This window comes from Perca fluviatilis, chromosome 17 (genome assembly GCF_010015445.1).
Source record: "Perca fluviatilis chromosome 17, GENO_Pfluv_1.0, whole genome shotgun sequence".
Lineage (NCBI taxonomy): Eukaryota > Metazoa > Chordata > Actinopteri > Perciformes > Percidae > Perca > Perca fluviatilis.
In genome coordinates, this window is record NC_053128.1 from 16,173,878 (window position 1) to 16,201,375 (window position 27,498).

The 27,498-nt window shown below is 43.6% G+C and overlaps 1 protein-coding gene across 1 annotated transcript in view; it reads left to right on the top strand.

The window, feature by feature from the left end:
- The window catches only part of bcr (BCR activator of RhoGEF and GTPase), a 108,050-nt gene that overhangs the window by 76,509 nt on the left and 4,043 nt on the right, over positions 1-27,498 (top strand). The window contains exons 15-22 of the mRNA XM_039778761.1: positions 17,976-18,073; positions 19,006-19,137; positions 22,269-22,328; positions 23,042-23,151; positions 24,645-24,784; positions 26,094-26,228; positions 26,324-26,429; positions 27,308-27,470. Of these exons, the coding sequence (XP_039634695.1) occupies positions 17,976-18,073; positions 19,006-19,137; positions 22,269-22,328; positions 23,042-23,151; positions 24,645-24,784; positions 26,094-26,228; positions 26,324-26,429; positions 27,308-27,470 (944 nt within the window). The remainder of the gene's footprint in view (positions 1-17,975; positions 18,074-19,005; positions 19,138-22,268; positions 22,329-23,041; positions 23,152-24,644; positions 24,785-26,093; positions 26,229-26,323; positions 26,430-27,307; positions 27,471-27,498) is intronic.

Genomic DNA, 27,498 nt, shown 5'->3' on the forward strand with positions numbered 1-27,498 from the left:
CCCGCGGTACGGACAGCTCAGTGAGGGATTCTACATGGTGCTGTCAGCCTAATGTTTTTATCTTCAAATTTTAATCTCGACGTACCTGCGAGATTACTATGATTTCTTCTTAACTTTATTTTTAGTTCTTAACGTAGTTTTACGAGAGCTGTGTATAAAAAGGCACAAAAAGATAAATCGCCATTTTGGCTTCACCTGAAAGGTAGTTCAGGAGCTGCCATTTATCTTTTTGTGCCTTTTTATACACAGCTCCCATAATAAAAATCCTTCCAGTAAAAACTACGCTAAAAAGACTAAAAACAAAGTTAAAAGAGAGAAGAACTCAGTGAGTCTCTTTACACTCAGTGAACATGTGGTAGACAGTCTCGTAGCTACAGAACAGGCACTGGCTAAGAACAGTCGGGTTAAGAACAGAGATAAAAGCATTGGAGGCGACAGCACCATGTAGAATCCTCCACTGGAGGTCAGCGGTCCGTTTTTTGAGGGGAGGCTTGTATAAAACCCTCCACTGGGGACAAGGATGCCCCCCCCCCAGCCTGTCATTCCAGACAGTGGGGGTCTGCCACTCAGTCCTTTTTGTTATGGCTTTCACACAGTTCTGGTAGAGTGTCACTTTGCCCGTCTGCGCGTAGGGTGAGCTTGCCCGGCTACTGACAGCTAGGCAGGGGGCCGGCTCCTCCAAACTCTGGGCTCATGTAGACCTCTGGGAACGGGTCTGTGGGTTTGGCATAGCCTCCCGCCGTGACTCCATGAGGAGCCTCCTCTCTCTCCCACTCAGCTTCTGGGTCCATAGGTTGAGGATTCAAGTAGCGACCGGATGGGATGTCAGACCCAGGAGAGAGCCCAGAGCCCCGCCCCCGAGCAGTCCAGGCCCTGCTTCCTCAACCAGCTGCTGCAGGCTCAGGGTCCTGATCGGTTCAGGGCTGCCAGCAGCCCGGCACCCCGCTGCAGATGTCCAGTCTGCTTCCGCTGACCAGCGGCTCCTTCAACAACCAGTGCAGAGAGTCAGACCTATCATTCAATGTACAGTTAAAAAGGGGCCCACGATTTAAAAACGCTCTGATAAAAAGGGAGGAAACCCACTTAACTTTAAAAATTTAGGATCAGTTAAGAACAGAGCAGCATCCAGCCCGCCAGTTTACCACATGTCTGAGGATACAGCTGGTCACGTTCCTCCACACCAAGTCAGGCGGCCCTCTGTCAAAAACTTCTTTTGTATAAACTGAAGCCTGAAAGTGGCCGTTCTGCTGGCCAGGTGGACAAGGCCCCTGTCCCCCTCTCTCTTGGTAAAAACAGCACCCCTGTGGCACCCAGTGTAGACCCCCAAAAAAAATCCACCATTTTTCGCTGTATCTGAGCTTAGTAGACCTGACGGGGGTCCACACAAGCTAAACGGTGCCACAAAAGGGATGCAAACCAGATTATTCAGAACTAAAACTCGACCTCTATAAGACATCTGAGGGAGTAGCCACTTCCATTTGTTCATTTTATTGTCAATTTTTTCCATGACGGTCTCCCAGTTTCTCCGCACGACTACCTAACCTCAGTACCGAGGAACAGCCCGAGATATTTAAAACCGTCCCCTTTCCCGCAGACCAGGTCTTGGGGAGAACCGGAGACCGGCCATGCCATTCACCAACAGCGAGGGCTACACTTTTTGCCAGTTCACCCTCGCTGCAGATAAAATATTAAAACCCAAAACAGTGTTTTCTAAAATGTCCAACTCATGCTGGCCTTTAATAAAAACAATGACGCCATCAGCATAAGCCGACAAAACCATGTTGTCACTAAAACCAGGTAAAATCAGACCTTCAATGTTGTGGCGTAGTCTGCAGAGGAGGGAGTCTAGGGAGAGTGCGGAGCATCCCGGACAGAGCACAGCCCTGCCGGACGCTTCTACACACTCTAAAAGGAGCACAACAGACTGCCGCTAAACTTCAGCACACTCTCAACCTCACTGTACAACACCTGGATCTTGGCTATGAAACCAGCGGGAACCCAAACCTCCCCATTACTTTCCAGAGGAAGCTGTGCTCAACGCCGTCAAAAGCCTTTTCCTGGTCTAGAGAAATCAGACCAGTGTTAAACCCCAACGAGCTGGAGACCTCCAAAACATCTCGAATGAGGTGGACATTGTCCACCATGGACCTGCCGGGCACACAGTAGGTCTGGTCCCGGCGGATGACCTGCTCCATAGCTCTCCCCAGCCTGGAGGCAAAGACCTTGGACAGAAGCTTGTAATCCACACACAGCAAAGACACAGGGCGCCAGTTTTTGATGTCCTGAGGTTTCTTTTTAGGCAGCAGCGTAACAACTGCCCCTGCGGCAGGACATGGGCATGGAGCCAGAGGCCAGACTTTCATTAAAAACATCTAAAATATCGTGGTGCAAAGATGTCCCAGAAGGCTTTAAAAATCCCGACTGTGAGGCCATCAATGCCTGGGGCACGTCTCCCCTGCATACTCTGCAGGGCAGCGTGGACCTCCTGCAGTTGAATGGGCGCCCAAGACAGGAGTTGGTCTCCTCAGAGACCTGAGGTAGCCCACTCAGGAACTCCTCCTGTAGAGCCTCCTGCTCCTCATACTCACTCAGAGTACAGAGAGGAGTAAAACTCTACAGCTCGCTTCTCTGATCTGCCTCGGCTCCATGATCTCCTGCCCTGTGTCTGAGAGCAGTGTGTGGATTACCCGCCTCTGCCCATTCTTCCTCTCTCCAGGCCGAAGAAGAAGCTAGAGGGAGCATCCATCTCCTAGATGGTCTGGAATCGGGACCTCGACCAGTGCACCCTGTACTTTTAACGTCCAGCAGGTCTGCTAAAGCTAGCTTTTGATTTTGAGGACTTCAAAATGTCCTCGATCTCCTGTGGACTCTACTTAACTTCTAGTTCCACTATATCACTCTCCAGGTCCTGCATAGATCTGGTGATGTCACGTAGACGCTGAGGGTGTGCTGTTGACATAAAAGCTTAACTTCGGCCTTACCATGGTCCCACCACTGCCTAAGACTGCTAAAATCACCCTTTCTCTGTCTAAAAATATCCCAAAATAAATAAGGACCTCTCTAAAATTTTTGTCAAAAGTTAAAACCGAAGTTAAAATGCTAATAGGCACTTTTCGGTTTCACATCTCTTATAAAAACATGACATAAAACCAAAGAGTGATCAGTAAAAACAGCAGGAACAATATTACACACTTTAAAAATATTAAAATGTTGTTTAAAACAATAAATACGATCAAGTCTGGCTGAGGAGATCCTACTCTCTGAAGTGGGACCATGTGTACTGTCGGCAGTCTGCATGCATCCTTCTCCATACATCCACCAGGCCATAGGTGGAGACCGCAGCCCCCAGAGCATGCTGGGAAGCTGGATGCGGCTCTGCATGGTTACGATCTAAAAGAGCATTTGCAGTACAGTTAAAATCCCCACCCAAGAATAAAAATCCTCCGATGCACAATCATTTAAAACCCCACCTACCTTTCTAAAAAGATCTTTCTCTTGCACCGGGTTGTTGGGGCATACAGGTTAATAAAAACGCCGTGAAATGATCAAACTGAGCTTTGACTAAAAAGCGCCTCCCTCGATCAAATGCCGGACCTCCAGTGAGACCGAGAGAAAGTTCTGAGAAGAGGAAGCCCACTCCTCCACTCAGAGAGGAGCCATGGCTCAGGATGGCTTCCCCTTCCCATTCTCTCCTCCAGTCGGCCTCGCTGCTGTCACTGTGAGTTTCTTGTAAAAATAAAACATCAATGTGTTTCATTCCTCATGGTTTCATAAATGCTGGCTCTTTTTAATGACATTCCTAGCTCCATTTACGTTCAAACTCCCAACTTTAAAAAACATCCATAATAAATGAAATGTTAAAAGCAACAACAATAAACAATAAATTAATCAACATTGGAGCTGCATTTCATCATCTAGACGTAGTTGTTTTTTACTTTAAGCACAAGTTTTTTCAATCTAAAACCCTCTTGGACTGTGATTTCAGAAACCTCCTTCCGGCTGTTGTGAAAACTAACGGAGGAGCAGAAAAGAACCAAATCGGGAAAAAACTCTTCTACTTTTACACCTTGCTGATTCTTTGTTTGTTTTAGGAAACATTTTATTTCCTCAGCAGTATAAAACTTCCTCTGTTGACTGCTGCTATAATTAGGAACTTCACTTTCATCAGACACACCTTCATCACTCTCACTACCATCCGGACACACCTTTCACACACTCTCCTCACTCACTGCCCGGCCGGCCCCTCACTGGAGGCACTGGTTTTTGTAGGGTCTCCGTCTTGCAACAGGTAGTTTGGATTTAACTACAGCCTCTACTCCCTCCATCACCACCTCCTCCCAGCACCACCTCCTCTACCTGTTCACTCCACCTAACACTTTGCTCCCCACCGCTTCATTTCCCCCTCAGTTCTGTACCTCCCCTGTTCCTCTCCCAGACTGTCCCCCTGTGTGTCCCTGAGCTCACCTGTCCGTTCCCCAGACACCCCTTCACCTGTTTGTTTTTTTCTTTTCTGTTTCTTTCTCCTCACCCACTAAACTACTCTCACTCCACTCACACTCTCACTCACAACATCCACACTAACACCCGGTGTATTTACAGTACTACTCACCCGAAGGCCCGGTCAGACGCGATCGGGCACGCGCTGTGCAGCGCGGAGCGGCCATCGGCCGCTCGGAGGCGGTAGCCGGCCCCAGGCAGCAGCCCCCACACGGTGGGGGTCCGCCGCCTCGGCAGCGGACCGCTGGGCATCCGCCCTCCCTCCCCGGTACCCGGGAGCGGGGGCGGACCCCCCGGGCACCAGCTGCCCCTCCCGGACCGGGAGGATTCGGATCACCCGGCTTCGGCAGGCCCTCACCGTGTGGCCCACCTCTCCACAACCAAAACATTTCATCCCTGATGACGCTTGCAAAAATCACGTATTCATAATCATCTACTTTAACATGGAACCGGAGGTTCAACTCCTCGTTCCGATGGTTCAGTATCATATAGAGCTGCTCTACGGTGAGACACCACGCGCTTCAGCAACGGAGATTTACATCCAGACAGGATCTTTTAACGGGGAGACTATCTTCCCGCAGTCCGGACAACTCTCTGCTGAGGAAGCCATCAGAGATGAACGGTGGACGTTTGACAGGACCACCTTGGTGGCCGGTTGAGTGAGCGGCAGCACCTGAACAAACATTTCACACACGGTGATGCCCGCCGCCATAACTTGGTTCACCTTGTCCTCCCGGTCCAGGAAGATGACCACGGCGCGCCTCATCCGAGAGGCCGACATAATATTACCGCTCCCGACCTTCCCTCCCACAGCTAGACTAATGTCCTCCACGCTGCACGGGAAACTAGGACAGATCTTGATGCCATGTTTCCTGGTGAGCGTGGAGAACCCCTCTCCATTCACCATGGCGGCGTGTTGACGCCACCGGGCGTAGACGCCGGCAGGAGACAAAACCACCCAAATAAACCTAAAACTAAACACCAAAACGTACTACAAATAAAAAGATAAAGTGACCTACACCGTTAAACTAAACAAAAGTAAATGAAAATATCAACAAATGAAAAAGAAAAGTAAGAAAACCTACAAATCCCCACAGCTCACTCACACAAGCCTCAACTCCCAGAGAGACAGAGAGAGAGAGAGAGAGAGAGAGAGAGAGAGAGAGAGAGAGAGACAGAGAGAGAGGGAAGGAGAAGGAGGGATGGAGAGAGGACAGAGAGAGGGAGGGAGAAGGAGTAATGGAGAGAGAGAAGGAGAGAGAGAGAAAAAGAGAAAGAGACAGGTAGAGAGGGAGGGAGAAAGGGATGAGAGAGAAGGAGAGAGAGAGACAGAGAGAGAGGGAGGGAGAAGGAGGGATGGAGAGAGGACAGAGAGAGAAAAAATAGAGAGAAACAGGAAGAGAGAGAGAAAGAAACAGAGAAATAGGATGGAAAAGAGGAGAGAGAGAAGAAGAGAGACAGAGAGAGAAGGCGAGATGGAAAAAGGAGAGAGAGAAAGAGAGAAGGCGGATGGAGAGAGAAGGAGAGAGAGAGAAAAAGAGAAAGAGAGAGACAGAGAGAGAGGGAGGGAGAAGGAGGGATGGAGAGAGGACAGAGAGAGAGAGAGGGAGGGAGAAGGAGTAATGGAGAGAGAGAAGGAGAGAGAGAGAAAAAGAGAAAGAGACAGGGAGAGAGGGAGGGAGAAAGCGGGATGAGAGAGAAGGAGATTTTTTTTTTTGATTTTTACAAAACACTTTATTTACATAATTATACTTTATGCAGGTTCACAAATAAATAAAGTGCTAATGCAATAAAATCTCAGTAGTTGTATTTACAAGACAGAATATTATCCGATAAAAACTTGTGCAAAAACCAGCTCATCATCAACCACCGAACAAACAATGTCATTAAAACACCAACGTATTTTAAAAGCATCAATGTCTCCGATATGTTTATAAAATCTAAACTCTAACCAGAGTCTGGCCCTGATATTACAGAGCCAGACTGCCCTGGCCTCCTGCCCCTCCCTGTTCTCCACCCTGTTCTTTCTGGTAATATAAATCGCCATTTTTGCTTCACCTGAAAGGTAGTTCAGGAGCTGCCATTTATCTTTTTGTGCCTTTTTATACACAGCTCCCATAATAAAAATCCTCTCAGTAAAAACTACGTTAAAAAGACTAAAAAACAAAGTTAAAAGAGAGAAGAACTCAGTGAGTCTCTTACACTCAGTGAACATGTGGTAGACAGTCTCTCGCAGGTTACAGAACAGGCACTGGCTAAGAACAGTCGGGTTAAGAACAGAGATAAAAGCATTGGAGGCGACAGCACCATGTAGAATCCTCCACTGGAGGTCAGCGGTCCGTTTTTTGAGGGGAGGCTTGTATAAAACCCTCCACTGGGGACAAGGATGCCCCCCCCCCAGCCTGTCATTCCAGACAGTGGGGGGTCTGCCACTCAGTCCTTTTTTATTGATGGCTTTCACACAGTTCTGGTAGAGTGTCACTTTGTCTGCTCCGTGCAGGGTGAGCTTGCCCGGCTACTGACAGCTAGCAGGGGGCCGGTTCCTCTCCAAACTCTGGGCTCATGTAGACCTCTGGGAACGGGTTCTGTGGGGTTTGGCATAGTCTCCCCCGCCGCATCTACGAGGAGCCTCCTCTCTCTCCCACTCAGCTTCTGGGTCCATAGGTTGGAGATTCGCATGCGCACCCGGATGGATGTCAGACCCAGGAGAGAGCCCAGAGCCCCGCCCCCGAGTAGTCCAGGCCCCTGCCTCAACCAGCTGCTGCAGGCTCAGGGTCCTGGATCGGTTCAGGGCTGCCAGCAGCCCGGCACCCCGCTGCAGATGTCCAGTCTGCTCCCCGCTGACCAGCGGCTCCTTCCAACAACCAGTGCAGAGAGTCAGACCTATCATTCAATGTACAGTTAAAAAGGGCCCACGCATTTAAAAACCGCTTCCGATAAAAAGGGAGGAAACACACTTAACTTTAAAAATTTAGGATCAGTTAAGAACAGAGCAGCATCCAGCCCCAGTTTACTCACATGTCTGAGGATACAGCTGGTCACGCCTCCCCACACCAAGTCAGGCGGCCCTGTCAAAAACTTTTGTATAAACTGAAGCCTGAAAGTGGCCGTTCTGCTGGCCAGGTGGACAAGGCCCTGTCCCCCTCTCTTCTCTTGGTAAAACAGCACCCCCTGTGGCACCCAGTGTAGACCCCCAAAAAAATCCACCATTTTTCGCTGTATCTGAGCTTAGTAGACCTGACGGGGGTCCACACAAGCTAAACGGTGCCACAAAAGGGATGCAACCAAATTATTCAGAACTAAAACTCGACTTCTCTAAGACATCTGAGGGAGTAGCCACTTCCATTTGTTCATTTTATTGTCAATTTTTTCCATGACGGTTCTCCCAGTTTCTCCGCACTACGCACCTCAGTACCGAGGAACAGCCCGGAGATATTTAAAACCGTCCCTTTCCCAGACCAGGTCTTGGGGAGAACCGGAGACCGCCATGCCATTCACCAACAGCGAGGGCTACACTTTTTTGCCAGTTCACCCCGCTGCAGATAAAATATTAAAACCCAAAACAGTGTTTTTCTAAAAATGTCCAACTCATGCTGGCCTTTAATAAAACAATGACGCCATCAGCATAAGCCGATAAAACCATGTTGTCACTAAAACCAGGTAAAAATCAGACCTTCAATGTTGTGGCGTAGTCTGCAGAGGGAGCGTGGGAGAGTGCGAGCATCCCGGACAGAGCACAGCCCCTGCCGGACGCCTCTACACACTCTAAAAGGAGCACACAGACTGCCGCTAAACTTCAGCACACTCTCAACCTCACTGTACAACACCTGGATCTTGGCTATGAAACCAGCGCGAACCCAAACCTCCCCATTACTTTCCAGAGGAAGCTGTGCTCAACGCTGTCAAAAGCCTTTTCCTGGTCTAGAGAAATCAGACCAGTGTTAAACCCCAACGAGCTGGAGACCTCCAAAACATCTCCAATGAGGTGGACATTGTCCACCATGGACCTGCCGGGCACACAGTAGGTCTGGTCCCGATGGATGACCTGCTCCATAGCTCTCCCCAGCCTGGAGGCAAAGACCTTGGACAGAAGCTTGTAATCCACACACAGCAAAGACACAGGGCGCCAGTTTTTGATGTCCTGGAGGTTTCCTTTTAGGCAGCAGCGTAACAACTGCCCCGGCAGTGACATGAGGGCATGGAGCCAGAGGCCAGACTTTCATTAAAAACATCTAAAAATCGTGGTGCAAAGATGTCCCAGAAGGCTTTAAAAACTCGACTGTGAGGCCATCAATGCCTGGACACGCCTCCCCTGCATACTCTGCAGGGCAGCGTGGACCTCCTGCAGTTGAATGGGCGCTCAAGACAGGAGTTGGTCTCCTCAGAGACCTGAGGTAGCCCACTCAGGAACTCCTCCTGTAGAGCCTCCTGCTCCTCATACTCACTAGAGTACAGAGAGGAGTAAAACTCTACAGCTCGGCTTCTCTGATCTGCCTCGGCTCCATGATCTCCTGCCCTGTGTCTGAGAGCAGTGTGTGGATTACCCGCTTCTGCCCATTCTTCCTCTCCAGGCCGAAGAAGAAGCTAGAGGGAGCATCCATCTCCGAGATGGTCTGGAATCGGGACCTGACCAGTGCACCCTGTACTTTTAACGTCCAGCAGGTCTGCTAAAGCTAGCTTTTGATTTTGAGGACTTCAAAATGTCCTCGATCTCCTGTGGACTCACTTAACTTCTCTAGTTCCACTATATCACTCTCCAGGTCCTGCATAGATCTGGTGATGTCACGCAGACGTTGAGGGTGTGCTGTTGACATAAAGCTTAATTTCCGTCTTACCATGGTCCCACCACTGCCTAAGACTGCTAAAATCACCCTTTCTCTGTCTAAAAATATCCCAAAAATAAATAAGGACCTCTCTAAAATTTTTGTCAAAAGTTAAAACCGAGTTAAAATGCTAATAGGCACTTTTCCGGTTTCACATCTCTTTATAAAAACATGACATAAAACCAAAAGAGTGATCAGTAAAACGCAGCAGGAACAATATTACACACTTTAAAAAAATATTAAAATGTTGTTTAAAAACAATAAATACGCATCAAGTCTGGCTGAGGAGATCCTACTCTCTCTGAAGTGGGACCATGTGTACTGTCGGCAGTCTGCATGCATCCTTCTCCATACATCCACCAGGCCATAGGTGGAGACCAGCCGCCCCCGAAGAGCATGCTGGGAAGCTGGATTGCGGCCCTGCATGGTTACGATCTAAAAGAGCATTTGCAGTACAGTTAAAATCCCCACCCAAGAATAAAAAATCCTCCGATGCACAATCATTTAAAACCCCACCTACCTTTTCTAAAAAGATCTTTCTCTGCACCGTTGTTGGGGCATACAGGTTAATAAAAACAGCCGTAAAATGATCAAACTGAGCTTTGACTAAAAAAAGCCTCCCCTCGATAAAATGCCGGACCTCCAGTGAGACCGGAGAGAAAGTTCTGGAGAAGAGGAAGCCCACTCCTCCACTCAGAGAGGAGCCATGGCTCAGGATGGCTTCCCCTTCCCATTCTCTCCTCCAGTCGGCCTCGTTGCTGCTGTCACTGTGAGTTTCTTGTAAAAATAAAACATCAATGTGTTTCATTCTCATGGTTTCATAAATGCTGGCTCTTTTAATGACATTCCTAGCTCCATTTACGTTCAAACTCCCAACTTTAAAAACATCCATAATAAATGAAATGTTAAAAGCAACAACAATAAACAATAAATTAATCAACATTGGAGCCGCATTTCATCATCTAGACGTAGTTGTTTTTTACTTTAAGCACAAGTTTTTTCAATCTAAAACCCTCTTGGACTGTGATTTCAGAAACCTCCTTCCGGCTGTTGTGAAAACTAACGGAGGAGCAGAAAAAGAACCAAATCGGGAAAAAAACTCTCTCTACTTTTACACCTTGCTGATTCTTTGTTTGTTTTAGGAAACATTTTATTTCCTCAGCAGTATAAAACTTCCTCTGTTGACTGCTGCTATAATTAGGAACTTCACTTTCATCAGACACACCTTCATCACTCTCACTACCATCCGCACACACCTTCTCTCCACTCTCCTCACTCACTCGCTCGCTTTAGCCTCACTGGAGGCACTGGTAGTCTTCCGCCGCCTGCTTTTACAGGTAGTTTGGATTTAACTACAGCCTCTACCCTTCATCACCACCTCCTCCTCCAGCACCACCTCCTCTACCTGTTCACTCCACCTAACACTTTGCTCCCCCACCGTTTCACTTCCTCCTCAGTCTGTACCTCCCCTGTCTCTCCCAGACTGTCCCCCTGTGTGTCCCTGAGCTCACCTGTCCGTTTCCCGCGACACCCCTTCACCTTGTTTGTTTTTTCTTTTTCTTTTGTTTCTTTCTCCTCACCCCACTAAACTACTCTCATCTCCACTCACACTCTCACTCACAACATCCACACCACAACACCCGGTGTATTTACAGTACTACTTCACCCGGTGCGTCCGGGTCAGACACGTATCGGCACGCCGCAGTCAGCCGGAGCGTCACGGCCGCCGGAGGCGGCAGCCGCCTCGAGGCAGCAGCCCCCACACGGTGGGGGTCGCGCCCCGCAGCGATCGCTGGGCATCCGCCTCCCCCTCCCCGGTACCCTCGGGGAGCGGGGGCGGACCCCCGGCACCAGCTGCCCTCCCGGACCGGGAGGGATTCGATCACCCGGTCTCGGGCAGGCCCTCACCGTGGTGGCCCACCTCTCCACAACCAAAACATTTCATCCCTGATGACGTTGCAAAAATCACGTATTCATAATCATCTACTTTAACATGGAACCGGAGGTTCAACTCCTCGTCCCGATGGTTCAGTATCATATAGAGCTGTCTCCGTGTGAGACACCACGTGCTTCAGCAACGGAGATTTACATCCAGACAGGATCTTTTTAACGGGGAGACTATCTTCCCGTATCTGGACAACTCTCTGCTGAGGAAGCCATCAGAGATGAACGGTGGACGTTTGACAGGACCACCTTGGTGGCTGGTTGAGTGAGCGCAGCACCTGTACAAACATTTCACACGCGGTGATGCCCGCCGGATAACCTTGTTCACCTTCCTCCCGGTCCAGGAAGACTACCACGGCGCCGCTCATCCGAGCGACATAATACTACCGTGTCCCACCTTCTCCCCCACAGCTAGACTCAATGTCCTCTCACGCTGCACGGGAAACTAGGACAGATCTTAATGCCATGTTTCCTGGTGAGCGGGAGAACCCTCTCCATCCACCATGGCGGCGCAGACGACGGACCGGGCGAAGACGCCGGGCAGGAGACAAACCACCCAAATAAACCTAAAACTAAACACCAAAACGCCTACAAATAAAAGATAAAGTGACCTACACCGTCTAAACTAAAACAAAAGTAAATGAAAATATCAACAAATGAAAAAGAAAAGTAAGAAAACCCTACAATCCCCCACACCCCCCTCAATTACACACACGCCTCAACCCCAGAGAGAGAGAGGGAAGGAAAGAGAGAGAGAGAGAGAGACAGAGAGAGAGGGAGGGAGAAGGAGGGATGGAGAGAGGACAGAGAGAGAGGGAGGGAGAAGGAGTATGAAGAGAGAGAGAGGAGAGAGAGAGGAAAGAGAAAGAGACAAGGAGAGAGGGAGGGAGAAGCCGGGAGGAGGAAATGATGAGTATAAGGCGATGGAGAGATGACCATAAGCCCACGACATCCGCTATTATATTCGTTATTCAATCGCAGAGATGATGACAGCCGACCTAATTAAATGACATATAAGCTTACATATAATTATATTACACTGCATGATGATGATAAAATGGCGGAGCATATAAACATATTATTATTAACGTTATTTACCACATCATAGTGATAGTACGGACGGGTATAAATGACATATTACCATGTGCCATAAATCGGTTGATGACAATGATGGGACATATATGATCTGACATATATGAGCGGAGAAATGAGCACGGACATATTATTAAATGACATATTTGCCATTATTACATCGTCGACATGATTAAGCCACGACCTATTAAATGAACATATTATATGATGACAAATGTATGGACACGATGACCTGACATATTATTTACACTGACTAACGATATTATTAAAATATACATTAAAACATTGCCATCAGAGACATGTTGCGTATCGGAGACATACCTATTGTTATACAGGAGAGGGAGGAGAATGATGGACGAGAGGATAGGGTCAGAGATAGAGATGAGGGAGGAGATGGTGGTTGGTGAAAGGACAGAGATGAGAAAAAATAGAGAGGAACAGGGAGAGTAGTAGAAAGAAAATGAGGAATAGAGAGATAGAGAGGGAGGGAGAAGGATGGATGGAGAGAGAAGGAGAGAGAGAGAAAAGAGAGAGAGAGAGACAGGAGAGGGAGAAGGGATGGAGAGGATGATGAGAGGGAGGTGAGGACAGGGAGTGGATGGCGAGATGCGAGAGTAGAAAGAGAGAGAATGGCCGAGCGCAGGAAGTAAAAGACATCAGATTATATGAGAAATAGGGAAGATGGAGGGGAGGCCCTGTAGCCTGTAAAAGTATCTGTATAGACTACTGTTCATATTACTACCTGTAGTATCTGTATAGACTACTGTTCATATTACTGCCTGTAGTATCTGGGTGTGTGTCTGTGAAAGTGTTGTCATGGTAAACCATGGCCTGGGAATGTTTACTTGCTTTGATGTCTGTAATCAAGCTAACGAGCCTGTCACCTGCTGAATCTGTCAGCTGTGCTGTGCTGCAGCTATTCAGAGTCCCTGAGAGCGAGCTCCCAAACAAAACCTCACTGTGGCAACACCATAACTGCTATCAGTCAAATGACGTGATCCTGAGCATCACAAGGCCTTTGTGAACGTATCGGTATAAAATTTATATGGATAAACGTAAAATGTGGTCATATCAGCGATTTCAAAAAGTGGTTGTTCAGTGTTTCGGCTGGGAAATATCTAGGAGTTTGATCATTGAAGCCAATGGAGAACGATATGGACATCTTGTCATTTGGAAGCTCAACCAGCCAAAAGTAAAGGGCGAGCACACAAACTGAGCAGATTTTCTGAAACTAGACAAAAATACCTACGTTTTGTTGTATAAATTGTGTATGACAAGTAGATATTGTGGGCGTGAGAGCAGTTTACAGACAAGGAACTAAGATAATTTTTTCGAAGCTTCACCCTCTAGCTGTGATGTCATCCACTCTAGCAAACGCAATACACAACCTGTTTAATCGATAAAATTTCCTGAAATAATCACTAAACTTAAACAGATTTTTCACAAAAACTGTAAAGATATCAAAACACTGGAGCACACCCCAACACTTGAATAAATATTTTGTGAACATTTTACATTTTGAATCACGTCTGTAGGTGGAAGAATGTAGGAGGAGATACATGTTGAAGCAGAAGAGGATTTCAAGTTGTTGAAGGCTGCTCTCATTCACTTCAATGTTAAAAAAAGTGTTAAAAAGCTTAAAATTTGAAAAAGTATAAATAGTAGAAAAAAAGTTGAAGAAGTCCCATCATTAGCTGAAAGAGCTGAACATTTGAAAAGTTGAATGGTTTAAATAGGTGAAAGTATGCAGAAGTTACAGAGAGCCAAAAAACGTACGGAAGAGGGAATAAGCAGAAAAATAAAGAAAATGGCCGACAGAAACAACAATAGGTGGAATGCTGTAAAACAGCATTCCCCAATAAATAAAACCGAATAACAATAGGTGGAATGCTGTAGAACAGCATTCCCCCAATTAATCAGACACACAAATATGGTTTATGCAATTAAAAGAATGAAAGCAAAGGCAAAATTGCAAGGTCCCTTCCCTGCTAGATATAACTGCTCTGTTTGCCTGCTGAGTTAAAATACAAAATTTCATTTTATTCTCTCAGTTTTTCTTTCAGAGTGAACCTCTCCTGCCTACCGCTTTTTATACCCCGCACCACAAGTAAAACCAAGGTTATGCGCATGTGAAGGTGGATCATTTACTACTGAGTTGTGGTTTGGCATTTCTCTGCTCCCTGTTATTGTTCTAAGTCCATTCTTGTAAATGTGTTTTCTTATTTGGAAAATGACATCACTGCCCCCTTTTGGCAATTGACAGTATTACACATCTCATTACATAGTCTGACATCAGTGATTCCCAGTCTGCCATTAACTCATTCATTCCTCTATATCCTGGAAAATTGATGATTATGCCAGAATATGACAAAAGCATTTAGCAGGTGATTTGTTTAATTCATGCAATTTAATGCAAGACCCTCCAAGCCTTTTGGGTAATAATGTGGTTAATATTCAATGAACATAAGTAGGTTGCATGTGAGCTTTGTCACTGATGATTGAGTAAAGTGGACATTTTTGATATAAGGAGTATAATAAGGAGTCTCCCTGGCTTCCTCGTCACCTCCATTCCGTTCTTTGCCTTGTCTCCTCCACGGTTCTTGCTGGTAAAACAGCAACGGTAAGGTGGGAAGAGAGGAGAAGGCATTAATCTATGGGATGCATCCAAATACAAAGGCTCTGCAAACTAACCGTTTCCTGTCCACAAGTTGTAACAGTTACTGACCCACCACTGGTGTTGTTGTTGCCATAGAGCCGTCAGCTTCTGAGGGACAGTTTCATGGTGGAGTTGGTGGAGGGAGCCAGGAAGCTGCGGCATGTCTTCCTTTTCACTGATCTGCTGCTCTGGCGCCAAACTGAAGAAACAGATCGGAGGGTAAGAAACCTGACTGTTTTTTTGTTTTTACCTTTTCCTCCTCACCAGTAACCAGTGAAAGTGACCGCCCGTGGAAATACACCAAAATACATAGATTTCCAACATTGCAGCCGTGCAGAAGATGGTCAAATATCTCAAATTTGATGTCATTATAGTTTGAAATTAATTTTGCTCAAATGAACATTTCTGTCTTTGGTTAAAATCACACTATTAATGAGATTTCTGAGACCCGAAGTTACACAAGATTTCTAAAAATGTTTGGAAAAGTAAACACACTGACATCTTACTATCCAACACTCATTCCAGTTTTCAAGTTAAAATTCACACAATAGACAACTCATTGTGCTGGTCTTATATCATGTTATCTACCTCAATAGAATCAATAGAAAAATCCAAATGCTTCTTAATTGTTGTACAATTTTCAAATTTTACTTTCTATTTTTTTCCCCCTTCTTCCCCCCCCCCCCATTCATCCCACATCTTTGATCTGTCTTTATCAATCCACTCCTCCTTTCATACTTCCTTCACATCCCTTCTTCTCCATCTCTTTGTTTCTCTCCCACTGCAGTAAAAACCAACAGTATGACAGTAAGTGGTACATCCCCCTGACTGAGCTGACCTTCCAGGGCCCCGAGGAGACGGAGCCACTTAGCATCCCCCAGGTCCCCGATGAAGAGCTCGATGCCATGAAGGTCAAGATCTCACACCTCCGCAGCGAGATTCAGAGAGAGAAGGTAGCGTTGATACACTGTTTCACCAAATCTGTTCAGGAACTATGAAAAAAAAAAAGTCAGGTTTTTAGATTGACAACAGTGCAAGTTTGGGATTTTGAAAGTGTTTCATACAACTTATTGGATACAACATTTCTTCCAATGTAAGGTGAGAAAAGGTAAGGTTTCGCCACACAAACATAAACACACAGTCAAAAGTTTTCACCTCTGTGATTTCAGAGAGCCAACAAGGGTTCAAAAGTCATCGACCGTCTCAGGAAGAAGCTGTCTGAACAGGAGTCTCTGCTCCTGTTAACATCTCCGAGCATGCCCATCAGAGTCTACAACAAGAACGGCAAGGTGATGGCACTCACCAACTTCACTCTCCTCCTACTGCTCAAAATTGATTCTACTTGATCTGTCTCATACTTAGAATCTCTTGTATCAGTGTGGAAGAATTGCTGTATGATAGCTTCTATGTGTTAAAGATGATCTGGACAAGAATTCATAATTGCAGAGTTTACATTTCAATATTCAATTCAATGAACTTATTTGTCCGCTAGAACTTCATTTATGCTGAACATCAGTGAGCGTAAAGTTCACATACCCAGCAACACAACAAAATATACCACACACATCACATACCAGTAGTCCAACAGTGGTCAGTAGGTAAAACTTGCTAAGCACAAGTACAGTACATGAAGAATAGGCACACAAAAAAATTAAAAGAATGTTTAAAAAAAATAAAACAGTATTAGCACAGATGACACATGTCCTTTTAATTGTTCAGTCTGCCTCTCACTAGATCTATCAGTGATGAAGTTTTGTGTTGTTTTTGTTTTCAGAGTTATAGTTTCCTGATTTCGTCGGACTATGAACGCGCAGAGTGGAGGGAGTTGATGAAGGAACAGCAGAAGAAATGTAAGTGTTCCAGAAATGTCTACAAATCAAGATTTTTTTTTTTCATTTGTGAAGAGCATTCTAGGCACAGAAACATGATGGAGAAAGAGAAACCAATATATATTATCATTTACGGTCTCCATTTATTGTCTTCCCCAAAGGTTTGAAAACTTCCTCCTTGACTTCCATGGAGCTGCAAATGTTGACCAACTCCTGTGTCAAACTGCAGACTGTCCACCACATTCCACTTAGCATTAACAAAGAAGGTAAGGTACTCGTTTTTTACATTTAAAAGTTGTTTTTAACACTCAAATGTTTACTAAAATAAAGTTGCCCTCATCATGTGACGGATTTAGTAGATATTTCCACAGTGAAATTATAAGCTGTTTGTGGCTCTATGTATAGGTGTGTGGTTACACTTGCTTGATTTCATATTTTTGTCTTTGTGTGGCAGCTCTGTTATTAACCATGAAATGCTAGAGGAATTGCCCTGGAAAAAAATATGATTTAGTTTAAATAGTTGTAATTCAGATGGGAATAAAAAGTACACAGAACTTTAAGCCTCGTGTTTTATACTGTACAAGGCTGTTTTATCCCTTCCTTCCATGTCCGTTTCTGCTCCAAAACAAACAGAGATCTGCATGCTTTTCTAATCCCCTTCGCCGTCTTTTTTCTTTTTCTCTGCTCACTGACTGTTTTTCCAGAGGATGAATCCCCCGGTCTCCACGGGTTCCTGAATGTAATTGTCCACTCTGCCTCCGGCCTCAAACAGAGCTTGAGTGAGTCACTCACCTTTAGCCTTCATGCACACAACAGAAAATATAGATAATCAGACAAAATGAGTTACTGAGCAAGCTCAGCTTTAATGTGATCACAGAGCAGTGGGAAACTTTTGGAAGTATGTGTTTCCTTCAGACTTTACTTTTATTTTAGGTGATTTTTTAAGTTTCACTACTTAAATGTCTGTTTAATTCATAAGAATGAACTTATTTATGATTTTCGTTTGGTATATTTACTGAGTTGCATAACACCTGCATGAAACACATTTTGACAAATTGAACGTAATTCATTCCTAATTTCACTTCAGTAGCCATTATAAATGTCATATATTTTCAATCCTCTCCTCTCTATCAGATCTCTACTGCACATTGGAGGTGGATTCCTTTGGCTTCTTTTCAAATAAAGCCAAGACGAGAGTGTATCGATACACTACTGAACCCAAATGGAACGAGGTAAGACACTGTCACAATACAGCATGCAACTGTAGATATTCCAGTTGGAATAAAATGTCCCTGCAGAGTCTGTAAATAGATAATTGAGGTGTCAATTCTAAAATACTTGACATTTTTACGGGGTAATTACTTAATCATGACTGTGTTGCAACCTGAAGGCCCTTGGAAGTTAAAAATGGAATTGCTACATGCACAGATTTGTAAGATGTTACATTTCCTTTATTGGAAAACCATATCAGGATGCTTGTTTCTTTTCAACTAACAAAGACATACATGAACACATTTCCTAATTAGAACAGTTTGTACTGCCTGTCATGTATCTGACATCTGGTCCTGTAATCATTTAGCTGTCCATCTTTGAGTAAGCCCCTGCAGACGTATAGCAAAAACAAACACACTTTATGCATACCATATATGCGTGCAAGCAGACACACACACACACACACACACAAACACAAACAAACAAACAAACAAACAAGCAAACAAACGTGAACTCATGTAAATGGCACAGCTGGATGTTAGAGGTTAGCACTACAGAGGAAGAAGAACATTAAGACACAGTCTGTGGAATCAGTTTTCCATCGTGGACCCAAAGACTCTTTGAGGATTTTGCTCAGCAGAGTGGAAATAATATCAGCTAACGAGGAGCTGCTGGTGATGACTCACATCTGTCCAAATGCTAAGTGAACCTACATAGTGTGGGTCTCAGAACGATGTGCAAAACATATGCAGAGTGCTCCCGTACACAATTACAGAGTCAGAATGTTGGTCAGCTGTGTATGTAGGGTGGATGCAGAGGTTGTAGGGTTTCTGGAGGTATATTGCCATTATTGTTATTCTCGTCTTTATTGGTGTCATTGTACTCATGGACATCTTGGACATTTTGCAAATCTCCCTACAACTACAGTACTTTTGTTTTTTCTTCCCCTCAGGAGTTTGAGATTGAGCTGGAGGGCTCTCAGACCCTGAGGCTGCTCTGCTACGAGAAGTGTTACAACAAGACCAAGCAGAACAAAGAGGATGGAGAGAGCACAGACCGCATCATGGGGAAAGGACAGATCCCGGTATGACATTACATCACCCCCCAACAGACCCAACATGACTCATTACTGATAGGCAGTTATGTCACCCCGCTACCACAAAGCACAGCGAAATCCATATTATTGCTCAGTGAATGACTTAAACTCAGCATGATGTATAAATTGGCTGATTAGATGAATTACCCTAATATGTAATGGATGGGTGGGGGTCGGTTATATTGTTATAATGGTTATAATTTGCTGTTCAGTGCATGTCAGGATGATGATGTGCAGCATTTTTGATAGAATGATGTAAAGCTTTTATTTTCATGCCATTGATTGATTGTTAAAAAGAAAGGGCCAAAATCCTGATAATACCCCGGGGGAAAAAAACAACACAGACACTGTCCTCAGCAGCCTGGCCGTGAGACTGGCAGATTGCAGGTTGATAGCAGATCTAGATAGCAGGTGAGCAGAGAGAGAGAAAGATACAGACAGATGGAAAGATTTAGTCAGAAACATGAATCTCTTCTTTTATTCACAACCTACAAAAACCTCCTTCTCTTACTCCTCCACCCACAGCAAGGCAGGTGTGTGTGTGTGTGTGTGTGTGTGTGTGTTTGTGTGTGTGTGTGTGTGTGTGTGTGTGTGTCAGATTATACACTGCAGAACCTTGTTTTGTGTGTCTCACTCATGTGTAATGTCTTATTCTGTATTTCGTAAACAAACTCAAGCTAAAGAAATGAAAACACTAAATACCAAACTTTTAGAGAAAATATTAATGATCCCTTTTTATATGAGTGATATTTAAATTAACCAATCATAGAACACATGGTGTAACATTAGCTTCATGTTGTGTCATACACACACGGAATTCATGTGAGCAGTGTTAATTTTAAGCAGCCTGTATCCTGAACACTTTGTTCAAATTGCAGTAGCCATCCACAATAGGACAAGTCTCCTTGTCTGCCAAACTGTGAATTACAGTCACGTACTCCATCTAGTGGTTCCTTTGGTAAACCCGTGACATGATCACTTCCTAATAGGTGATGTCATTCAAATAAACCAGCCACAGTGGTGAGAAAGTTGCTCGAAGGACATAAATCCAGGGTAAGAAATTGCCACTTCTGTCTTCAGAGTAGCAGCCAGAGTGGCTGGGATAAATCCCACAGATTTATTTAGAATAAAATAAACTTGTCAGAGTGGCGTAGCCGAACATACTGTCCAGGTGTAAATTACCATTTACCTGCCTAAATGTGTTTCTAACACATGCTAATATAATGCAATTATGTATTTGTCATCTGTTTTGTGTGCTTTTCGTACGCGCGTCTTCATCTGTGACTCTAGTTCCCTTCACTTTGTGGAACGTTTTCGAAGAAAAAACGCACATTTTCAGTTTTTTACTACATGAAAATACAGAAAATACAATAATTTTTTATGTCAGTCTTGATCTTTTTCCTAAACATGCACATTCATCTTAAATCACATTATCTATATATATATTTTCACATTGTGTACTGTATAAATTATAGGCATAATCAACATATTGTATACATGTACTGTATATAACCTGTCTGCATCTGAATGTGTTGTAAAAATGGTCGTCTTCTTTCATCTTTTTACACAGCGTTTCTAAACTGTCCCAGCTCAGACTTTTGGCTTCATGTTAGCATTTAAATCAGTGAAGTTTTACAGATCTATGATTTATTGGAAATGAAGTGGAAGGTAAAAACCTATTGGTTGGCCAAAAACTTTAGCTTTTAAAACATTTGTATCAGGAAGCAAAATGAGCTTTGCTGTTTTTAGTGGAATGTAATTATTTGTAGATAACTGGCTCAAATCAAAGAGCACTCTCAGCAGCGAAAGATTCAGTTATGAGAAACATGATCCAGCTTTGCACGCAACCAGATGGGGCTCAGCCTAGGTAAACACACAACGTACAGTAAACTGTGTGTGTTTGTTTCATTGTGTCAAGATGTGTGTGATTTTATTGCCCGATATGGCATGTCTCTTTAGATCTGAGTGTGGTTTTGCACTTCTGGGTGTAAATGTAGGCTCTTTAAACAAATTAGATTGTCATATTTAGAAAAATACAGTAAAGGGATGTAACATAACAAAAAAAAAACACCTTTGAAAACATTCCACTACGATAGAGGAAAGATTTTTGTACTGTTGATGCAATTATAACTTAGTATGACAACAAAATGTAAAGATAACATAATCTTAACAAAACAAATAAACACAAAGAAATCCATGTAGCTACAGTGGTTCATGAGAAAATAGTGAGACCGTTCCTTTGTCCATGGCCTATAACCTTCCTTAATTTCAAAAATGTTTTAAATATCCTGAAGAGCTAACAGACAACAAATGGGCAGTGGTGAGAGAAGTATTCACATCATTTACTACAAAAGTAGTATCTGCTTCTTAAAGTATCAAAGTAAATAAGTAAATCTTAAAGCTTAAGTGTGTAACTTTTTATAATAATGAACGTCCGTTACATTCAAGCCATTGCCAAATGAGTTGCTACGAAGCTAATTAAGACTATCAGCTCCACACAATTCTCTCTGTATTTGTCATTATGGCTGTGTTTAGAAATTGGTGGCGTCCGGCGACTTTCGCGCGCAGAAACTCGAGTGAAGATAATTACCTCTTCTGAAGAGTCCATCATGTTTTTTTAATCCTCCGTGTCCTTCGCTACTAGCAACTGTGTGGGGGAGGGGTGGGGGTGAAGCACATTCAGGGAAGGCTTGTGTCATGTGGATGCAACGACCGATTGGTTGTCATCTTAGAATTCCTCATGGGGGAGACCGAAACTACACACTATAGCTTTAATATGAAAAGCAACGAGTATAACTGTCAAACTAATGTAGCGGGGTGAAAAGAGCAATATTTGCCTCTGAAATGTAGTGAGGTAAAAGTAGAAAATAGCAGAAATTGTAAATTGTATTTAAGTAAATTACTTGAGTAAATGTACTACTTTATGTAGTTATTTTCCACCACTGCAAATTGGAGGTAAATTAGCATGACCGTTGACCATTTAAATTGTTTCATAAAAAAAAGCTTACAAATCTTGAAGGACCAACTGTGGGGGATGTGGTGAAATATCTCTTTAGTTCAAATGTAATATCACCCAATATATGCTAACATGTGTTGTCCTTTTGTGCTGCTTCTACCAGCTTGACCCTCCGACTCTCCAAGGCAAAGACTGGCAGAGAACAGTTATTCCCATGAATGGGGTGAGTAAATGAATTATACCTCTTCTATTTTTGTATTGCTTTCCTGTATTTCCTCCCCTCACGTTTAAAAAGTTGACATATTTGATTATTATCAATTTTCTCAAAATACTCATATTAGGTGTCACTGTTAATTAGCTCCAATAGAGCATCGCATTTATATTATAGTTAGTCTCGCTTTGCAAGACCATCCTCCACGGTCTGGTTTATTGGCATTTCTTTAAACCAATCACAATTGTCATGGGCGGCGCTAAGCTCCGCACGGAGCCGCTGCAAAATAGCCTCGGGAAGGAGCTTGTTTTGGTGGAACCTGTACGTTCAAAAGTTGTTTTAGTCATGCGTGAGAAAACTCAGGTTGGACAGATAGGGGCAGTTAACCATAGTCCTCATAAATCCACCGGAGTTTAAAATTCTGCCACAAAGAAAGCGGAAGGAAACGGACATCGGCAAAAACACATGCATCTGGCGGAATTTCCTGCGGCACCGGAACAATCACGGAAGTGGAACGCCGAGGACATCGACTATATTATAGTAGCATGCAGCAATGAGGAATACAATCTCAGGGATGTGGTTTAGCAGTGGATTTCTCTGTGAAGACTACATATGGTTTCAGCATGTCAGGATTTCCTCAAGATCATGGAAAGCCATTGGAGATGGATGTCAGGCTTGTAACACGCATACCTGTTTTAACTTAAAGCCCTTTTTTCCTGTGTCAGATCGAGGTTAAACTCTCCATGAAGTTCACCAGCCGAGAGTTCAGCCTGAAGAGGATGCCCTCACGGAAACCCATGGGTGTGTTTGGAGTCAAGATCTCCACAGTGACCAAGTGAGTTGACATTTTAACACACAGTACTGTACTGTTAAACTCCATTTATCCTTGCTTCTAATGGTCTGTCAGGCATCAATGGCACATTAGTATTCTCCAATGACGTTCCTCAGGGCTCGACTCTTGGCCTCCTCTTCTTTTATGCATATGTTAATCTTTTTGTTTTTTTCCTCAAATCCCATAATGTTAGGCTGATGGTTCAATTTCACATGTCTCTTACAGTTTATGTTAATGCGTGTAACATTTGCCAATTACCTCTAAAAACCAGACTGATCTCATGAATTGGCGACATGCCAATTTGTATGCCGTTTTGGCGTGTTATCAAGACGCATAATCGCATTTTAGCGTGTATATCAACGCAAATCGGCCGCCATTGACCTACATTGCGAGTGAATTTCCGCCTTAGCGAGTAGTATAAAGGAACGGGGGAACTTTTTTTTAATTGTTTTTTTTAAGCCTTACCCAATGTTTCTTTCCTAAACCCAATCGTTCATTGTTTTCCTAAGTGTGTTTTTGTCGTTATTTTCCGTGTTTTTGTCACTTGTGTGGTGATTTTTCAGCCAGTTTTTTTTTATTGTTTTTTTTAAGCCTTACCCAATGTTTCTTTCCTAAACCCAATCGTTCATTGTTTTCCTAAGTGTGTTTTTGTCGTTATTTTCCGTGTTTTTGTCACTGTTTTGTTACTAAAGCCTTTCCCTGTGTTCTTTTCCTAAACCCAACCATTTATTTATTTTTTTTAACAGGCGTGTGACGTTCTCGCGATAACACACAACGTGGCGAGGCCACGTGGTGGGTGTGTTTACATCTGCTGTATACAGCGTAGATATACAAGTGGATAGCTGAAAATGCGTACAATAACACGCCATTTGGCTTAAGGAAAGTGGTGTGTATGTTTACGCAAAGTCATGATGCCATGTTGCTAAAAACAGTAAAAAAACAAAACATGCATATGTTGCATTATTGCTCACCATATTCCAAAGCAAAACAAAACCTCAATCTATTGATTTTCTACCTTCCAGGCAGCCTGACATTTATTTCCCATTTGCAGACATAACACTTAAATATTTGTCGCCTTAATTTCTTGGGTCAAAGGAGGTCAAAGAAGGAAAAGGGAGACAGTTGGGAGGGAAAGGGGGAGGAAGCATGTAGTAGAAGCATCAGTGCGTTAAGTGTGTTGTGTGTTGTTGGCTATTGTTGTTGCTAATGAGTGGCTTAAATAAGGATTCGAGATAACAACTAGGTTTACCAGCAAAAATCAATTAGCGCTGTAGATACAATATTTCTACAGAAACACAAGCAAAGAGTCAGAGGTAACTACGAGCCCTTCCAGTAGTCATAACAATGTAAAACACAGCTTTGAGCTTTGTTCTTTTCCTTTTTTTTTCAATAAACTAAACATTTAGTGCCTCGTTGTTTATTCAGTATTTTCTGCCGGTAAGTTTTACTTATTATAAATGGCTTGTTGGTGATCATTAATGTTTGTCTCCATACAGACGAGAGCGCTCCAAGGTGCCCTACATTGTCCGTCAGTGCCTAGAGGAGATTGAAAGGAGGGGTATGGAGGAGGTGGGCATCTACCGAGTATCAGGAGTGGCCACTGACATCCAGGCGTTGAAGACCGCCTTTGACACCAGTGAGTATATCCTGCAGGTTTCATGTAATAAAGTCAAAATGCATTTTATTTGCCACTTGTAAACATGTCAATGTGACAATATTTCTGTTAACATCCTTGGTGTGTATAGTGTTGGAATTTCATGAAGGAATTATTATTCATATTCCTATTAGATTTAGTAGACTTGTTATAAGATCCCTAAACCTTCACAGAAGGCAGGTAAACTGAAAAAAAGTTATAGTACTAAAATATTATATTGTATATTGAATTGAATATGTACAATATTTACTGTGTCTTTACATCCCCTATTGTGGTTATAATACTGCAACTGCCATGCATTTCTAGGAAAGAAGGCTAAGAGGATTAATTGACCATCACCTGAAGGAAACCCTTTTTTTTAATCTTTCTGTTTCTGTTGCTCAGGTGATTATTGTAAATCTGTGTGTCTGACTGTGAGTTAACATGAGGCGTTTACTCTGATGTGAAATGATTTAACCAGAGTTTTTAACTAATTCCTTTTGAACTTGCATTCTGTGTGTGCTAATTGTGAAAGTATCTTGTGTGGAGTGTGTATTTTGCATGGGCGATTTTAGACCCTTTTTAGGGGGGCTCAAGCCCTCCTTAATTATAATTTTTTTTAAATCAGTTTTAGTGCTTCAAGTGAGAGTTTACGAACTTGTCTCTTAGTGACAAAGGACAAACAATTACAGGTTCAAAGGGCTTGAAACAGGTTTAATATCCTGTGTTGCTGTCGCCAATGCTATGCACCTGTAACCCAGTCAAGGAAAGGGTTAACAGAAACGTAGTGTTGGCCAATCGGAGGTGGTTGTGCCAGACTCATGCCTTCGGCTGAGTCTCTATCTAATCTGTCAGAGGGAGAGCAGGAGTGCGGTTGTGAAGAAATTGGTAATTTAATGGTGCAGATTAGAACCCAAATTGAAACATAAACAACTAAAATTGCTGAATGTTAGAACATTGTGTCAAATTGGTCGTTGTTACTGGGACTTATAAAGTGTCAGGTTTAGTTCCTTAATAGTGTTAATAGTGTCAAAAAGCGTAAACTGACGTTGTTCAGTAGCTAGCTCAGAGATTATCGGCTTTAGCGGGGGGAGGAGGTTAACACTTTTGCATGCACTATATCCGTGTCACATTCTCATTAGGGGCTGAGCCCCCCTAAAGGTCTGATACTAGAATTGCCCCTGGTATTTTGCATTGTCAGAGAAGACGCATAGCGACTGCTGCTTGTGCCGAGGTGTTTCCCCGTCTTATCATCTTCCTTGGTCATTGCTCGACCTCCTGTCTTCATGTTGTTCTTGTGTCTCTCCTGCAGATCATAAAGATGTGTCAGTGATGATGAGTGAGATGGACGTCAATGCCATTGCTGGGACCTTGAAGCTGTACTTCAGAGAGCTGCCAGAACCACTCTTCACTGATGAGCTCTACCCCAATTTTGCAGGCGGCATCAGTAAGTCACAGGGCTATCAACATTCTCAAACATAGCAAGAGAAAGTCCTTCATTTGCAGGGTATGTAAAAACTCAATTCCTTTGCTTCCGTACAGCCCTGTCTGATAGTGTTGCCAAAGAGAGCTGTATGTTGAACTTACTGCTGTCGCTGCCAGAACCCAACTTGGTCACATTCCTTTTCCTTTTGGATCACCTGAAGAGGTAAGTAAACACACATGTTTGTATAAAATGTAGACAGGAATGCCCACATACACCAAAGAAAACTAATAAAACAGATACATACACTACAACAAGCCATAAATATACAGGAGGTGCATCCAATTGCAAACAAGTGTATGAACATAATTTTATATTTCATTTCATTTTTTAGTCCCTTTGTTATCTAAATGTTGATATAATATTTCAAACTTGCATGGAAGAATGACTCCTAATATCACTGTGACATGACATGCTATTCTCAAAATGGCATCCTGTTGTGTGCAGTATTCACCTTAATGGCTTTTATACTATTAAAGCATAAGCAGTCACTACTGTGGAATATCATTCAACTGCGACAGCAAAATATCTCTTGGTTACCATGGTGATTTTGAATAACAAGATGCTCAAACATCGGATGATTGTGTAAAATGTATAATGCAAAGTCATAGCTGCGTTGATTATCAAGAATTATCAAGAAGTGAACTTCTGAGCAGGAGATTGAAAGTTGTAGAGTCATAAGAAGAAAACTATTTCTCATTCACTGTTATATTTGATATTTTGTTAAAGGCAAAACTATGGGGAAACTAAAAAATGTGTTGGTAGGGACATAGCTAGCAGTATTTAGGACAGGCTAAGTAAAATAATAAAATTATTATCATTGTTATCGATTAATCTGTTGATTATTTTTATTGATTAATAGTTGAATAGACTATAAAATGTTCGAAAATAGTGAAAACTGTCCAATGTCGGATTCACGGTTTGTAAGGTAACTGTTGTAGGCATTAAAACTCTTAGCATCTCTGATATTCAACACACAGACCCATCTCTGCATGTGCTCTTGTCATCTCTCTACGCCACTAATGGACTCCTCTTCTCCTCAGGGTGGCAGAGAAGGAAAGCGTCAACAAGATGTCTCTCCACAACCTGGCAACAGTGTTTGGTCCGACCTTGCTGAGGCCTTCCGAGAAGGACAGCAAGATCCCCGCTAACCCCACCCAACCCATCAGTATGGGGGACAGCTGGTCGCTGGAAGTCATGGCGCAGGTAAGCCACACGGATCTTCTTCTGGCAT